At 43.2% G+C, this 19,066-nt stretch overlaps 1 protein-coding gene across 6 annotated transcripts in view; it reads right to left on the reverse strand.

Annotated features, from left to right (window-relative positions):
* DENND1A (DENN domain containing 1A) overlaps positions 1-19,066 on the reverse strand; it is an 851,690-nt gene that overhangs the window by 572,493 nt on the left and 260,131 nt on the right. For all 6 annotated transcript variants that reach the window (XM_077283539.1, XM_077283536.1, XM_077283537.1 and 3 more), the window contains 2 exons: positions 18,945-18,994; positions 14,064-14,183 (listed from right to left, as the gene is read on the reverse strand). In XM_077283539.1, the coding sequence (XP_077139654.1) occupies positions 14,064-14,183; positions 18,945-18,994 (170 nt within the window). The remainder of the gene's footprint in view (positions 1-14,063; positions 14,184-18,944; positions 18,995-19,066) is intronic.

A 19,066-nucleotide genomic window follows, 5' to 3' on the forward strand; every position in this document is an offset into this window, starting at 1 on the left:
GGGAACACTCAATGAAGTCCTAAAAAGTCCTAAGAGAGGTCTACAAATACTCTGTATCTGTACATTTATATATCGGTGTATACCAGAGGATGGGAACGGCCGCCCCCAAAACGTGTTGCATGTTGATAAAGAAGCCCTTCTTTTACTTGTTTCTCCACTTGGATTTGGTGCATCCCAAGTTATCCCTACTCTTCTCTGAATCACTTCCACTGATGATCACAAAGCATGGATGGAATCATTGGCTTCCTACCAACACATGGTTTTCCACCATGCCCTAATGGGCATTATGCTCCTAGTATAACCAGAGCTGTGGAGTCGGAGCCCATTTTGGTGGAGTTGGAGTCATGGAAATTGAGGGGTCTGAGTCGGAGGTTTGGCTTACCGACTCCACAGCCCTGAGTATAACATTACTAGGTGAGAATCTTATCTATTTTTACTACAAAAGATCTACAAGTGCTTTATTTTTCCTTCCTTGCATATGTATAGCACAGGTTGTTTAGTGACTGTCACGTAGGAGGCACTGTTCATGGCAGCTCTAAAGATGAATGCCACAAACAGGATTGGCGCTAGCTACTCTGTTTTTCAGATCTCAGGGGTGGTCCTGGCCTTCACCCTTTAACTCCTGTATAGGGATCTGGGCTTACACAGGGACCCTTAGGCTTGAACTACAGTGAGCTGCTTTTCAGTGGTGCGATCTGGCAAGAAGATTAGTCAGGTAACCGAGAAAAAAAAGAAGAGGTACAAAATCGTCAGGCAGTAGAAACGTCAGTAAACAAGCTGAAGTCACAATCAGAACTATCCACTGAGACACTGTACCTGATACACGCAACACCTGAGGAACTTTGGCTATGACTGACAGTGGGAAATTATTCTCAGGGGATTACATAGAGAGTGGCTCCACCCAGGGATGACAACAGGGAAAAAAATCACAAACTGACAAGGATTTAATGCAAAAGCTTCTAGACTGACCAGAGCCATAAGTATCAGGAGGCAGGGGCATAACGATTACGGTCGCAAAGGGTGAGACCGCGACCAGGCCTATACTGGAGGGGGATATTATACCAGGAAGGGACCCTAGATAGGGGACATTATACCAGGTAGGGGCCCAGGATGGGGGGGCATTATACCAGGAGGGGCCCAGGATGGGGGGGCATTATACCAGGAGGGGCCCAGGATTGGGAATATTATACTAGGAAATGGCCCCGGATGGGAAATATTATACCAGGAAAGGGCCCACCATGGGGAACATTATACCAAGAAGGAGTCCTGGATTGAAGATATTGTTACAAGATGGGGTGTATTATTACTGGAAGGGGCTCAAGACGGGGGACATAAATTCAGACAAAATACATTGATTCTGGAAGGGGCCAGAAAGGGGGACATTATTACTGGAAGGGGCCAGGATAGTTGACATTACAACAGGAAGGAGAAAGAATGGGGGACATTATTATTATATGGGGGCCCATCCTGTGTCGGTCGATAATCAAAGCAGGAGTAGATGGGACAGGACCCGGCACAAATGTCACAGTAAAGACGTAAAATACAGTTTCCACATATCTTGCACGCCAGTTTTTTTTGTGCACTTTGAGCCCGAGTTCAGCTTTTCCCAAGGAAATGTCCTCATTTGTCTTTGGTTTCCACTAGGCAGAAGTCCCAATAAGTTTTCACTACCGTATATACTGATGGCGCCGTTATCTACCAATGTGGGAAAACAACAAAGGCCTCGGCTGTATCCGACTACTGAGTATTATTACTACAGAGGAACATTGGTTTTAACACATCCTAAGCCATCTCTGCGCTACAGATGCAGCAGAGAAGCCTGCCAACAACCGCGTGCGGAATGTGGAGATCATTCTCCAGCTATTTATCTCCACTCCTAAGTGATAAAACGCTGAAGATTACCGGCATGGTGGGCTAGAGGAGTTCACCTGTGATATAAGAGGGCGGTAAGCGGAGACAAACAGCAGAGATTTCCATTCATTTCCTGAAAAGACATCCATGATTGTAACTGGAGACAAATATATAAAGCCCCGAGCGCAAAATCTGCTAGATAACAAGCTATCGGTTGTACGATTATGACAGCTCTGCCCTATCTGTATGCCAGAGCCAGAAATCATGATAAAGGATGTATTACTAACACAATACCTCGCTGCATCTGCTCGGCACAGATCGGTGTTACGGAGAGGAAATCTGATCTTGATATGTGCGGGGCTTGTCCTCATATGTTTTCATTTAATCATGGTGTAAAAACTGCTCGGCGATCGAATGCCGCTCTGTTCTCACACATCACAAGCGCATTCCCGTTATATTAAATAGAACAAGACACCGCTGTGGAATAAACCATTGTCCTTTTTTACACAAGAGTATCCGAGAGTCAGGGAGAATTATTTGCTTTATACAAGATAAAATGTGAACACCAGCCAACTGGAATAAAAACCTTGTGTACGTGGCAGAGGTTTGTGAGGGAGGGCTGGAAGGCAGCACAAATTATTGTGACGCCGTATGGTGCTCAATGGTGGTTTTTTATGGGGCCATGCCCCCAAGAGGCATGCCAAATTTTTTCTTTCCAAATTCATTTAAAAATGGAAAGAATGAAAATCTGTAAGTTGGAGGTATACAAACAGGGCAGTGGTGTCGTGGAGTGGGAGTACGTATAAAATGGACAGACTGTGAAAATATATAATAAATTGGGTTTAGCAGTACAATGGAGGATTTGCTGTAAATATTTTAATAAGAATTTTGGAAAGTTATGTAATGCCCTATAAATATCTGTTCTGTTCCTGATCTAAGGACCTCGGCTTTTGGGGAGATGAATCTGTGCTGCACTTTATGTACATGCTCAGTAGTGTCCAGTGTTGTGGAGTCGTAGTTGAGATGAATCTGTGCTGCACTTTATGTACATGCTCAGTAGTGATCAGTGCTGTGGAGTCATAGTGGAGATGAATCTGTGTTGCAATTTATGTACATGCTCAGTAGTGACCAGTGCTGTGGAGTCGTAGTGAAGATGAATCTGTGCTGCACTTTATGTACATGCTCAGTAGTGACCAGTGCTGTGGAGTCGTAGTGGAGATGAATCTGTGCTGCACTTTATGTACATGCTCAGTAGTGATCAGTGCTGTGGAACGTAGTGGAGGGGAATCTGTGCTGCACTTTATGTACATGCTAAGTAGTGACCAAGGCCGTAGAGTTGGAGCCGTGGAGTCGGAAGTTAGGTAAATTGAGGAGTTAGAGGTTTGGCTTACCGACTCCACAGCCCTGTATACAAAGGCACTGCTGTTCCATAAAACTTGAGAAGTCGCTGGGAGCAGTTCAAAGACTATGTGCATAAAGCTATTGAATAACTAAAGAGAAAAATAAATAAATCTCCCATTAAGTCTCCTAAAAATGAAAAGGGTTTTCCAGGAATGGTGTTCTTCATCAACCTAACGACCAGCACCTGGCTAAAATAGTAAAAAAGCGCTATAAGTCACTCCAGCGCTGCTCTGCTGATTATTTACAGGCTGCGCTGGTGACAATATAATGACAGTGCACATCAGCCAATCACTGCAGAAGTAGACGATACAAGCCAGTGATGTAAGCAATAGCCCTGATGTCACCGCTGCAGCCGGTAAATAATTACCAAAGCAGCGGCAGACCTAGGAATGGTAAGTAACAAGGCCCTGGCTGGGCAGCACGGTGGCGCAGTGGTTAGCACTGCAGTCTTGCAGCGCTGGAGTCCTGGGTTCAAACCCCACCAAGGACATCTGCAAGGAGTTTGCATGTTCTCCCCGTGTTTGCGTGGGTTTCCTCCGGGTTCTCTGGTTTCCTCCCACATTCCAAAGACATACTGATAGGGAATTTAGATTGTGAGCCCCATCGGGGACAGTGATGATAATGTGTGCAAACTGTAAAGCGCTGCGGAATATGTTAGCGCTATATAAAAAAATAAAGATTATTATTATTAGGCTGAAGACCGCTATTCCTGGAAAATCCCTTTAATGTTTCAGTGCGTGGCGTAGCTGGGCAGCAGTCTTAATATGTTCTCACCATTGCTTACATCAGTCACTGCAAATAGATGACATCACTGGACTCACTTGACCAATAAGAACAAGGACTAGTAGATATATGTAAAAATGATGTATGCCAAGGCATCAGCACCAGCGCTAGGGAAAGTGAAGATGGCAGCAGATTCCCATGATATACATAGAATACAATTGTTTTGTTACGATATTAGCTGTTGAACATCCGTGAGACATACAGCCGCCGGAACTTGAACATAATATTCGAGCACGCCGAAGTCACTCATTCAGCACTTGAGCATGGTCTAACACCTTTTCCCAGCACGTTTGCTCATCACTATTAAAGAGTAACCGCCGGTTTAATTGTTATTTCATAAATCAATAGTGCACATGACAATAAGAAACTATGTAATACATCTTTACAGAGATATCTGGTCATTCATTTTCAAAATTCTCAATTCATGGTTAAAATCGGTATTCTGTGAAAATATTCGCCATAACTGAGATAGGATAACACAGTTGGTGCTTGTAAAATTCTATGGAGGATTGAGGAGCATAGTTCTCCATTGAACACTATGAGCACCAACTGCCATCTAATATCTCATTAATGGGAAAATCTGCATTCACTGGAGACTTATTTTACCAACGAATTGAGAATTCTGAGAATGAACGATCAGACAAGGAGGAGAAAGAAGCGAATCTCTCTAATAACATACATTACAATGTTTTTCTTTCAAGTGTACTATTGATTTATGGAAGAAAAAATAACGTTATTATTCAAAGATGGAAAAAAAATGCAAATATTTATAAAATAAGATAAACTTAAAAAAAAAAAACTAGATCAGATTGAGAGATTTAGAGTACAATGCTGGTCTGTGCATAAAAAAAAGGACAGTATTATGCTAGGAGACGTTTTCCACATCACGCAGGGAAAGTCAAGGAGTTAAATCAGCGCAGCAAGTCGGGAAACATCTTTACTGCAGGATCTAGAACAACTTTTCAAAGCAGTTTCCCATCACACTCCTCATAACTCAAATCTCCTCTCAGGTCTGTCATTGGAAAGCAGATGGAAAATATTAAGGTAAAAGGGCCGACTGGATCGGTCAGCCTTCCGTCTCTGCCAAAAGGCCTCATGCTAACTACAAGCAGATTTGCAGGCGGCCTCAGTGCTCTGTTACAATCGGAGATCTGGCACATCCTTTGCCCTGACTACCAGCAGGAGGGCAGGAGGCCAGCTGAGCGCGGCTACTGTGCCAAACAGACTGTGCAAGGCCTTCCTGCTTGAATGCTTCCACAGAAAGACTGAAAGTCCATGGCCTCTTTTGTAAACAACTTCTTGTACTTTCTGCCTGCTACTGTGCCAAACCATCCCGATGGCTCCGTGTCAAAAGGTGGCACGACTTAATCCTCCTATAAGAGGGGAATAAACTGGAGGGTGTTTGGAGATTTCATCCTAGGAGCAAATAACCGCTGGGGATCAGGATGCCTTCACTTCACCGTGTTCTGTAAAGTCCGGAGCTAAACTAAACCAAAAGCAGGAACAAGACATTCTAAAGACAAAAAACGGAATAAAATGCTCTGCTCTATTACATGCGTTGGCAGGCTGAATTCAAACAGAGCCGAGATATTAAAAACTGCAGTGAATTTGCAAAAAGATGTTGGATGTGGACAGAAAGAAGTAAAAAAAAATAATAATAATTTACCATTATAGGGGAACCGCATCAGAAAGCCTCCTCATCAGTTTGGAGACCTTTATTCTCATTTATTTTATATTTTCTGCAGTATATGGAACAAAATAATAAGTAAATATTTCTCAATAACCAGACTGGTTTGTGCTAATTGATCATATGATGGGCTGTACATGCATAGACATAGTAGAAGGATCGTAGAAGGACAGTAGCTGTAGTAATATGTGAACACCTATGGCAATGCTCAGCTAGTGAGGTGGATTCGATAAGCCATAGGTCTAAGTAAGCAGCAAAGACCAGAGCCATTGGTGCGGTGAGGTACTGCAGGGGTGGACAAGCAGAGCTAGATATGCAGGAGGGAGCATGGATCAGCATGAAATAGTAGAGCCGAGTAGGTTGGACGGCATGTGGAACAGGGAAGCTTGATGAGCTAGATGGCATGTGGAAAAGCACAGAACAGTGGGCCAAATAAGTGGAAAATCACCTTGGAACAGCAGAATCAAATATGCAGACAGGAACCTTGGCACAGCAAAGCCGAGAGTGTATAAGCACCTTAGAAAAGCAGAGGTAAGTATGCAGACAGATGCCTTGGAACAGCAAAGACAAGTATGCAGACAAGCACCTCGAAACAGCAGAACAGAAGGACCAGACACCCTGGAACAGCAGAGCCGAGCAGGCAGACTGGCACTATGGAATAGCAGAGCAGGGTATTCTACATAACAGAGATGGATTTTCTCAGGAGACACAATTTAGAAGATTTGAAGAAGAGCCCCAGCAATTAAATAGAGGTAGGTTTGTCTTGTGGCACACAAGGTTCTTGAAAGGGGCAGCCAGCATGAATGTTGAACTACTTTAAAACTCGGGTGGCGTTCAACTGTCTGTGCCGGCAACAACCCAGGAGAATCCCCAGTTACAGGTATCGGCGTGCCTGTATAAACCTGAAGCACAGATGTACATCTCATACACAAATTAGGTAATGTTGTTCTTTTTCAGAATATCCATATTTGGGGTGACTGTCCTTTCTATGCCTTCAAAACAGCTTCAAAGAATAAAAAAAGTTTGTGTAGGAACTCGGTAGGGAGGTTGTTCCAAACATCTCGGAGAACTGACCCCAGATCTTCTGTGGATATTGCTTGCACAAATCCTTGTGATCCCAGTCAGACTGGATGATAACCATAGAACAATGGATTCCCCGCACTAAATGAATAGATCAAATGGTCAAAAGATACAAATAACAGAAGTGGATAAATATATGATATTAATAGATATGTAAAGAGGATACAAAGCTGTGTGAGACTGGGGTGTTATGGGCAAAGTGGCTTTTATAGTGTGACACGTGAAGTATATGAAGAGTCCTTCGTTGGCAGAGGACACTGGTTAAACACAAGAGAGCTTTGCAAGTTAATGGTATCACAATCAGTCAGTGTTGGGTTTCAGCAGTGTGCAGACAAACACTAGTACAGGCTCCCTCAAGCTGCTCCTCTTCAACGCATCAATGCCCTGCCAGTTGGCAACCTCAAGCCAGGAAGCTGTCAGTGTCAATTGAGCTGAGGCTATGTGGTTCATGCTGGTGAACGGGCGTCCTATGTTTCCAAAGCATGGGAAAAAAAAATATATATATATAGTCTCTGCTCTCCTTCCATGTGAGCTGGCGACTGCCACTGACTGCAGTGAATTGGTCTTAACAAAAGAGTTCTGTGGCTCGGTCCTGGCTGGGACCCTTGTCAACAGATTCCAGGGTCGCAGGTCACACTAACTAACATCTATTCCCAGCGGAGCCTGCGCTGAGCTGCGGCCTGGAAGTAGTACAAATTTGGAATTTTTGTCTAATCCCCCGAGATATTCCTGATCCTTCCACATGTTTCTGCTCAATTAGAAACAATTCTCACTTTGCACCACGTGAGAGGCCCCCTTGGACATTATGTTCAAAGGAAGGTGACCTCGGAGCCAGACAAGTAGAGGGAGGCAGTCTCCTATAGTATTTATTACACTGTGTACACTGGCATACACAAGTGCATCCAATGGATGAGATACATCACAAGGAGTGGGTGCAGGTACCATCTACATCACAAATTATGGCTTGTAAGCAGGTCCCTCACCATCATCAATGTATATGTATGGAGGTTCTGTGGTGGTACTCTTATGGGGACCCTGAGGTTGGGCACTCGGACATCAGAAGAAGTTTGTCTTAATATCATGTACACAGATTAGCTATTACATTACAAGAAATGACCTATAAGAGAAATAGTCTTGCATTATTTTGTGACAATGATAATTGTCAGGACGTGTGATATTTTAAAGCGGCTGTCCACTACTCAGACAATCCCTTCTGAATCCCCAGTAAAATAATAACACTTATACTCACCATGCTCCGGCGGTGTCGGCACTGTCTCTCCCGGGCACCACATGACATTGTTATGGCATGTGATCCCTGAGGCTAATCAGTGCAGGGTTCACTCTCCCTCTCCTTAAGACACATTGAGGTGGTGCGATCAGCCGCTGCTCTCACTCCTTCTGGATGTATGTGATTTGTCGGAAGTAGGGAGGACTGAAGCCGGCGATGATTATGTCACGCAATCCCTGCAGCCAATGTCGATAAATGTTATTATTTTACTAGGGATTGAGAAGCGCTTGTGTGAGTGGCAGACAACCCCTTTAAGTGGTACATAACTCAGTTTTGTAGAAGGCAAGAGCAAAGAGGGTCTACAGTGAAAATAAGTTATCACCGATCCTAATTTGTGGATGGTCAGTATCTGATCACTTAGACCCACACCATTCAGCAGAAAGGGGAACTTTAATTTCTGTTAAAACGGAGTGGCAGTGCACTTGTGGAATCGCTGCTCTATTCATTCCCTACAGGGCTGTCAGGTGCTTGGCTTAGCTTTTTTACAGCAGCCCCATAGAGCATGAATGGAGCGGCGGTCAGACATCCGACCAGCCTCTCCAGTTAGTAACGGAAATAAAAGTGCCCCTATTGGGCTGAAAATTCCCCAATCTGCAGATCGGTGCAGGGTGTTGCCAATACGTAGTGTAAGGAAGGAGAATTGATGAAATGGCTAAAATGTTATGGACACCCAATGGTCATCAATTTTTTTACATTAGGTTAATAGGCAGGTGTCATCAAGCTTGTTAGCCTCAGTTATGTAAGCCCTGTAAAAAAGCAGGATCCAGCACATATAGTGCTGAGAGAGTTAATAGGGTGTGTCAAGGCCGGGGTTACAAGCAGTCAGAGAGATGGGTGGGACTGGATGCTGAGGTATCTTCACCCTGGGGTGTGGTATGGCAGATAAAAAGGAGACCAGTTGTCTCATTCAGTGTCTGTGAGTGGAGATGAATAGACTTCCAGTGGTGATTCTCTTCGCTAAGGACTAAAGAGCAGGACACTAACCTGAGCAGGCGAACCCGCACTACTGTATGAACTATCTACAGTACTTTGTTTTCACTTTGTGCCTAAAAATGCTGCTTATTATTCTGAACGGTTTAAGGAGTGATAATAAACCAGCCTGGACATTTTTACTGAAACCGTTTCCCATGCCCACCTCAAAGAGCAACCGAGTGAGTAGAAACTCAACAGCACACAGTGACTGCGTCGTCTAGATCATTATGGTCAACTAGATGGTGGCCTGATTCTAACGCATCGGGTATTCTAGAATATGCTATTGCCCAGCCACGTAGTATATTGCCCAGCCACGTAGTATATTGCCCAGCCACGTAGTATATTGCCCAGTCAAGTAGTATATTGCCCAGCCACGTAGTATATAGCACAGCCACATAATATATTGGAAGAAAAAAAAAAAAAAAATGAGACAAAACCAGCTCACCTACTAGGCATTTGTTGTGGGGAAGCCCGGATGACGTGCAGTCTTCACGTGAGGCAATAGAACAAATAGAGGAGAAAATCCAGCTTCCAAAAATATCAAAATTTATTAAAGATAAAATCCAAAGTCCAAAAACATGGAAATTCTAGTGCATTGAAATCATGTTTCATTACTGAGAGATTCACATTGTCTAGTTGTACTATATATTTCACATATGTATATTATATATTTCTTTGTTTTTTTGTGATGTTTTTTGTGATATTTTTGCGTTTTTATTGTATATAATCACTGCTGCATCAGGTGGTGGAGTGATTTTCTGTGATTTTCACAGCTGCTATTTAAACCTCACTCTGGTGCATGGTGAGCAGCTTTGAAAAAGAACTTATTGTTCGAAACATGTAGCTTGCTGCTATTTCTTCTCCTGTGAACCATGTTTTTGGACTTTGGATTTTATCTTTAATAAATTTTGATATTTTTGGAAGCTGGATTTTCTCCTCTACATAATATATTGCCCAGCCACATAGTATACTGCCCAGCCACATAGTATACTGCCCAGCCACGTAGTATATTGCCCAGTCATGTAGTATATTGCCCAGCCACGTAGTATATTGCCCAGCCACGTAGTATATTGCCCAGTCACGTAGTATACTGCCCAGCCAGTCCACGTAGTATATTGCCCAGCCACGTTGTATATTGCCCAGCTACATAGTATATTGCCCAGTCACGTAGTATATTGCCCAGCCACGTAATATATTGCCCAGCCACGTAGTATACTGCCCAGCCACATAGTATATTGCCCAGCCACATAGTATACTGGCCAGCCACAAAGTATACTGGCCAGCCACAAAGTATACTGGCCAGCCACATAGTATACTGCCCAGTCACGTAGTATATTGGCCAGCCACATAGTATACTGCCCAGTCACGTAGTATATTGGCCAGCCACATAGTATACTGCCCAGACACGTAGTATATTGCCCAGCCACATAGTATACTGCCCAGTCACGTAGTATATTGCCCAGCCACGTAGTATGCATCATATCCCTGTTAAAAAAAAAAAGAATTAAAATAAAAAATAGCTATATACTCACCTTCCGGAGCCTCAGGATCGAAGCAGCCGGTTACCGATGCTCGTCGCGCGCTCCGGTCTGAAGATTGCATTGCGGTCTCGCGAGATCGCACGTCATCATCTCGCGAGATCGCAGCATGGACCGGTTACCGAAGCGTCACGAGCAGGGAAGGCCTGTTGTGGATCCGAGGGGCCGACGGACGGTGAGTATATAACGATTTTTTTTATTATTATTATTTTTAACATTAGATATTTTTACTATTGACGCCGCATAGGCAGCATCAATATTAAAACGTTGGTCACACAGGGTTAATAGCAGCGTTAACTGACCGCGGCATAGCGCGGTCGGTTAACGCTGCCATTAACCCTGTGTGAGCGCTGACTGGAGGGGAGTACGGAGCGGGCACTGACTGCGGGGAGGAAGGAGCAGCCATTTTCTTCCGGACTGTGCCCGTCGCTGATTGGTCGCGGCAGCCATGACAGGCAGCTGGCGAGACCAATCAGCGAATGAATAACCGTGACAGACAAACAGAAGGACAGACAGACGGAAGTTACCCTTAGACAATTAAATAGTAGATGGCACCATCAGTGCATATGTCTAAATCCCAATTTCCAGGGCTTCAGACATAAGTTCCAACTGAGCTACTGAACGCCAATGTGAACATATCCTAAAGGTTGGGAGATACAGTATAGAGTAGATGTTCCTTTGTAAATGATTGCGGGAAAATCCTACGACACAATCTAAGACAATACTGCCCCAATCGTTACACAAAGATTGCCAAATAAAGTGCAAGTTTCTGCAGGCCAAAATTTGATTGTCACAGTAAAACACGGCGCCATATTTGTGAGAATGCGGTATAAAACTGATCGGTCTTGTACAAGTTTTTCCATAAAAAAAAAAAAACTTGAGTGAAGTTTCCCATCTGACCCGCACGTTTAGCTGACACCAAAAAGGACAAGCGGTTCAAGGTCCTGTAAACCCTACTGACAACTCACAAACTGCAGCAGCCTCACAACTTTCTCCAAAAAACAGGCGCTTGTGTAACTTAAATATACAAATGCTGCAGTGAGATAAGTTGTGACAGGCCCAGATAAGGGCTCTCCCAGCTGAGACAGTTCTGTGTAATTCATTGACTCATCGCAAAATGTACAAGACATCCCGATATGGCCGAAAGCCCGGTTTAAAAAGTGCACGAGGGGTTAAAGGGACAATAAGAAGTGAAAAATGACAGGATGTGAGTGCGCATCTCTGAAGATGAACAGGAACTATGTGTGTTATCAACAGCTGACGTTATAAAACAGCTATATAACAGCGCGTCCTATATGTGTGGTTGTATCGGAGCCTGGTGTTAGGCTCTGCTCTAAAAATAAGCCGAATTTCTGCATCAGTCTTATAATCTGTTACGCTGTCTGTTATTATAAGGAAAGGAAATGGGAAAGCAAAACAGAAATGTATTCCAAAAAGTAAAGAGTCAGCCAAGCTGGACAAAAAAGAAAATCTAGAAATTTTGTAAAATGGTTACTTGTTATATATTTTACATGTAGAAAAAAGTAGAATATCTTTTTACCATGTTAACCAGGTGATAAAAATATTAAGATTTGAGAGTCCTCAGTGGTTGATACCTTTTAATGGCGAACTAAAAAGATGGTAACAAATAGCAAGCTTTCAAGACTACACAGGTCTCTTCAACAGGCATAGAAGGACTGATGAAGGGACCTGAGTAGTCTCAAAATCTTGCAATTTGTTACCATCTTTTCAGTTAGTCATTAAAAGGTATCAACCACTGAGGATTCTCAAATCTTAATATTTTTCTACTTTTTTGTATTAATTCGAGCTTATTTGGGGCACAACATAGGAGCTAGACTTGGCCTCGGTTTACATTGACATCATGATTCTATTTTACATGCTCCATGACGTATACGACAGATCCGTTACGATTAGAGATGAGCGGACCTGTGGAAGTTCGGGTTCGACCGAACTTTAGTATTAAGTTCAATTCGAGTACCAGAATTGTACCCGAACTTGAACCCGAATCTCATAGAGACCAAGGGTGACCCGAACTTTGGAGCGTTTAAAATCTCTCCCTCTCAACCTCACCCTCCATCCCTTCCCCACCTCTCGCTCTCTCCTTCGGACTCCAGAACTGTTGAACGGATTTCCAGGAGAAGTCAGTGTTCTGAGTTCAGCACTGGACACTAGTCCGATACAAACCCCAGACTTTACAGTTTGGGTTTGCTCATCTCTAGTTCCGACACTGCTGTGCAGACCAGAAGCAAATTGTAAAAGGACTGGGCTACAAGTTGGCTCCATTATGAATATTATAGGGGTTGCCTGGTCTTTGATAAAAGCCTGACTGCAGTCTTCTGAATACTGGTGTGCATGCTGTCAAGATTCCCCAGTATTGCCAGTGGTTGCGTGCCAACTAGACATACTTGGCTTCTACCAATTCACTTGTTTGGAGAGAAGCCAGGCAAAACTAGTCGTAATGTGACCGGAAGTGTGCAAATCACAAACAAGCGGTCATTTGAATGGATGCAGTCTCTAACCATTACAGGACAACCTGACAGATTGCACACCACACATTGTCAGGATTCAGAAGTCTGCAATCACATACAGTGACTGCTGACTTTTATCAGAAGACTGCACAACCCCTTTAATATGACGGCTCTCTGCAGATTTAAGTCTTTACCTTGGGTCTCATTGCCACATCCTTTGTCACAGTGCGAGCACGGCCCACATTGCGGGTGTCATGACCCGAACGTGACAACTTCATGGAGATATATGAAGCTGCCAAGTTTTGTCCAGGAGACCCGCGGTCAGGCCATAAATCACATGTCTGATTGTCATATGTGGCAATATTTGCTAAACAGTTGGGCGGTGGCTTAAAGGGTAGCTAGCTCCAACAGATGGCACTAGATTGTCAGCTTTCTTCCTTTCAGAGAAGACCTAATTTACATACCTTTATCCAAAGGGGGCACTGACTGGCCTATAGGTCTCCTTCAACAGTGTGGTGGTCTCTACAAGGAGAAACTAAACACCCCCCACAGACCAGATAACGCTCACCAAAATCTCTAGGCTGTCCATCATGTCAGACGTGACAAGTCCTCCAGAGGGAGAGCTGCACTCTTTCGCGTAAATTGGAATACTCTACTAGTGAGTCAAGTGAGCGTATTCACGAAAATCTACTGTAGGTACTAAGATATATTCTCTCTTCTACCTCCCTAAAAACAGACACCAAGGATAACTAGATTTACTTCACTCAGAGCAAATATGTAATTCCCAAAATACAAAGGCAACTAAAAAATACCACTTTCAAGCCAGCAGCAACAATTGCACCTATTACTGAACATGATGGGATTACTTTCTATATGACCATGAAAAAAAACAAGGAATCTATCACAGAGGCAGACTCCGATACTCATCCTGATGATAAATGAGCTGCAACGTTGTAGACATGACATGTACAGCGCACGGACACAGCTGGCCTTACCTTAAGATACAAAAGCAGCTTTTAGCGCCTGAAGATAACCGGCAGAAGCCAAACCTATGCTTGCTGTCAATGTCAGTCAGCACAAATGTAAAGTTTTGCCCGACTTGGCTGGCCGAGAGGCTGAAAAAGGAAGAAGACACATGAGATATAAACCCCCAAATGTACAACATGTACGCAAGAAATATATTTTATATATATGGATATGTGAGTGTGTGTGTGTATGTGTATGTATATATTTATTTATATATATATATATATATATATATATATATATATATATATATATATATATACATACATACATATACATATACACATATTTGTGCATAAACACATGTATTTATTATTATAATTATTATTATTATTTAATTTATGTATTTTTTTAAAGTGTTCCACACAGGTTAATTGTGTTCAATATTTGAGAAAGCAATCACTTTTATTACTACAAACTTTTACACCCTTTAATTCCTTCTTTTATATAAAGCCACAAAGCATCCTGATCTATAGTAATTTTAAGTGATGGAGTCAGACTGAAAGTGTCCAAGAACTACAAGTGTCACCGGTCTGTGTGCCGCACATAACAGAGGATTACCTGGGTGGATTTTCATATTTTATACACACAAATATAAAACATGACGGAATATGAAACTCTGGTTTTTAGTAAGAAAGGGGTCTACACGTCTAAAGAGAATCTGCCAGCAGGTTTTTGCTGCCTCATCTGAGAGCAGCATGATGTAGGCAATGAGACCCTTAATCCAGCAATAAATCACTTAGTTTCAGAATGGCTGCACCCAGTAAATTATCAGGGATCTTAGATTTAGCAATGCAGCAGAGGTGAGGAAGCTAACCCCGCCCATACCACAGCTAACCACGCCCACACCACAGCTAACCCTGCCCACACCACAGCTAACCCCACCCATACCACAGCTAACCCCGCCCACACCAGGCTCACTGTGTACATTGTATATAGACAGTGAGCTGCTTATCACAGGAAGGGAAAAACCAAAAAAAGGAAACGCCGATCATGAGGTCATAATTAAGTAAAAACCGTCAATGGAGAAGTAGTAAAATCTTTATTATTAAGTAATAGGCAACATATGGCACAACAAAAGTGGGTGCCCATACTATATAAAATACATGAATGAATAAATAAATACATAAAAAGTATTAAAATGGCACAATCTGAACCACCAAGGATCCAGGGTACATTAATCGGTCAATTAATCATGTGTTACCAAGAAAAAGCTAACATAGCCCAACCAAGTACAGAATGTATACCATGGCCCTAAGTCCTACAGTGTAAGACGGCAAAAAATGTCAAGTATATTATTACAGGAAGTGAGATATACATTTTGCTAGGATCACTGCTGTATATCGAGGATACAGAGGCTAATGAGCCAGGAGGTTCACTGTACGACGAGTAGTAGCAGGCAGTGAAACACTAGGTATATGAATGGCTGATGGTCCGTAGGTGTTACACATCAGTAGGCAATATGAGGGCCAAGTATGAGAGGTATAAATAGGTAGAGGAAAGACCGCCAGGTAATAAATGATAATAAATCAACGGCATACTACCACGGTGGTCCAGGATCCAAGTGTGTGCGCCATTTTAATATTTTTTTGGGATTTATTCATTCATATATTTTATACAGTGTGGGCAGCGGCATTTGTTGTGCCATATGTTGCCTATCACTTAATAATAAAGATTTTTCTACTTCTCCATTCATGTTTTTGACTTAATTATGACCTCATGTTCAGCGTTTTCCTTTTTTTTGCTTTTCTGGATTATTCCGAATGGTCTGCCATTCCTATCACAGCATACATATGCAACTTAATCTCGTCTCTCGTGAGACGAGCGGGGGACACCGCGTCCGGACACTAGCACATTCCAGCTATATGAGTTTACTCTATTTACCAAATTACTATCTGCGCAGTAACAGACGCAGATTATGCTGTGCCTTTTTGACATCATTGTCATCACCTCCAATAATTTTACTACTAGTACGTAACTGATGAAGGTCCTGACATAGGACCGAAACGTTTTGGGTACTACGATTAAAAATTCTCACGAGCACTTTGTAAATTAGACATTTTTACATAAATTTGTAGCTTATTTCACAGATTCTGTTAAACACGGCGGACAATATGGCACAGTATGCTATGCAGCTTAGTCCAGTAGTTATGGTACCTATACAGACCCAATTATAGTCACTGAGGTCTGATGGGTGCCGACGTCATTGGTCTGGAGAGATCTGACACTGTCATTATTTGGTTCTGCTCCTATTTTTTCTGCATATGTTTCATAGAAACCAATAAACGAAAATCGAACAATAATGCCCAAAAGTCATTTCTGTACATGATGCCATAGATATTTATACTTGTTTTCTTTTTTTTACATACTAGGCCCATGTCACTGGTTAAGTTTTTATATCAAAGTTCACCAAAAAGATTTGTAGGACCTTGGTCCAGTGTCCAGGTCGATACTCCGTGGCAGCTGGACCAGGGCAGCGTGGACTATTTAGGCCAGTAGTCGAATTACATCAAAAGGTGCCCTGGTTGCAGATACTCAAATGCTGGCTGAGGAACTTTGTCCCATTCCGACTGCCATGGAGGAGCAATGTGGACACTGGCCAGTGTCCCACAAATCTTTTTGGTAAACTCTGTTAGACTCACACACTTTTGGGGTATAAGAGAGGCAAGACCAAGACTGTGGTTTTCAATTTTAATGAGAGGTTTTAGCAATTTCAGCCACTTCCAGTGCTACGTGGCATATGAGGTCAAGCACAAAGCCATGGCATATACACAGACACAGAGCCATGGCATCTGCATAGACTGGGAGCCATGGCATCTACATAGATACAGAACCATGGCATCCACGTAGACAAAGAGCCATTGCATCTGCACAGACACAGAGCCATGGCATCCACACAGACACAGAGCCATGGCATCTGTATAGAGGCAGAACCATGGCATCTGCAGAGACACAGAGCCATGGCATCCGCACAGACTCAGAGCCATGGCATCTGCACAGACACAGAGCCATGGCATCTGCACAGACACAGAGCCATGGCATCTGCACAGACACAGAGCCATGGCATCCGCACAGCCCCACAGAGCCATGGCATCTGTATAGAGGCAGAACCATGGCATCTGCACAGACACAGAGCCATGGCATCCGCACAGACTCAGAGCCATGGCATCCGCACAGACACAGAGCCATGGCATCTGCATAGACTGGGAGCCATGGCATCTACATAGATACAGAACCATGGCATCCACGTAGACAAAGAGCCATTGCATCTGCACAGACACAGAGCCATGGCATCCACACAGACACAGAGCCATGGCATCTGTATAGAGGCAGAACCATGGCATCTGCAGAGACACAGAGCCATGGCATCCGCACAGACTCAGAGCCATGGCATCTGCACAGACACAGAGCCATGGCATCCGCACAGACTCAGAGCCATGGCATCTGCACAGACTCAGAGCCATGGCATCCGCACAGACACAGAGCCATGGCATCTGCATAGACTAGAAGCCATGGCATCTACATAGATACAGAACCATGGCATCCACGTAGACAAAGAGCCATTGCATCCACACAGACACAGAGCCATGGCATCTGTATAGAGGCAGAACCATGGCATCTGCACAGACACAGAGCCATGGCATCCGCACAGACTCAGAGCCATGGCATCTGCATAGACTGGGAGCCATGGCATCTGCAAAGACACAGAGCCATGGCATCTGTATATAGGCAGAGCCATGGCATCTGTATAGAGGCAGAACCATGGCTTCTGCATAGGCACAGAGCCATGGTATCTACAAAGACATAGAGCCATGACATCTACATAGACACAGAGCCATGGCATCATGGCATCTGCACAGACACAGCATCATGGAATCTACATAGACACAGGATCATGGAATCTACATATCATAGACACAGAGCCATGGCATCTACATAGACACAGAGCCATGGCATCCGCACAGACACAGAGCCATGGCATCCGCACAGACACAGAGCCATGGCATTTACATAGACACAGGATCATGGAATCTACATATCATAGACACAGCATCATGTAATCTACATAGACAGAGCAATGGCATCTACATAGACACACATTAACAGTAGAATGGTGGCTTATACTATCACAGGAGGGTGCATCCTCAGAACAACGGCTGTTGTCAGCTGACAGGAGCAGAATGTCATCTGATGATTTGCTTATTATTATTATTGTCTCATATTGGATGATATGTTGGGAGCTATGGGACCAAATATTAGTTTCTGGTTTCAATTTACAATTTTCATCCCACTAATTAAAGGGCACCTGCCAGCATGTTTTTGCATTTGAAAAAAGTCACATGGCCCTGAATAAACATGGTATCTTTTTCTGTAGAGATCTGATGTGCCTGTCATGAGAAATCTAGCTTAGAATCCATATGAAAATTAGGCTGAAATTGCACAGGGGGCATGTCATTCACATGGAAAATGCTGTTCACGTGAACTGACACACCCACAGTGCACTCACAGATTTTTCTGCATACGGCTTCTATGCTAAATTTTTCATGAATGGTACATGAAATCTCAACGAAAAATGATATAATTTCCAATAGGGTCAAGCTCTTACTCAGTCCATATGTAAAAATGGAATCCCTTTAAAGCAATTATTTCTTAATAATGACAACTTCAGAACCCCTGCGCCAGTAATGGTACTGTTCCAATCTAAAAGGAGGATATATTTCTTTCTATTGATACTAAGCTGGGTAAATCAGATAGTTTGAAAAAAATGGTATAAGCTATAAAGTACAATAATCAAGTAAGTACTATACGATTCTTCAAAAAAACAGATTAAAAATAATAGAAAGGTCTACCTGTCTGCGGAAAACGGGAAGCAAAATTTGGTGACAGTCTGGAGGACTTCCTGCAAAGAAGAAAAGAACAGTCATCAAAAAATGTTGCATCTATGTTGCCTGTGGTGTTAACGGGGATACAC

Source organism: Ranitomeya variabilis, chromosome 2 (assembly GCF_051348905.1).
Source record: "Ranitomeya variabilis isolate aRanVar5 chromosome 2, aRanVar5.hap1, whole genome shotgun sequence".
Classification (NCBI taxonomy): domain Eukaryota; kingdom Metazoa; phylum Chordata; class Amphibia; order Anura; family Dendrobatidae; genus Ranitomeya; species Ranitomeya variabilis.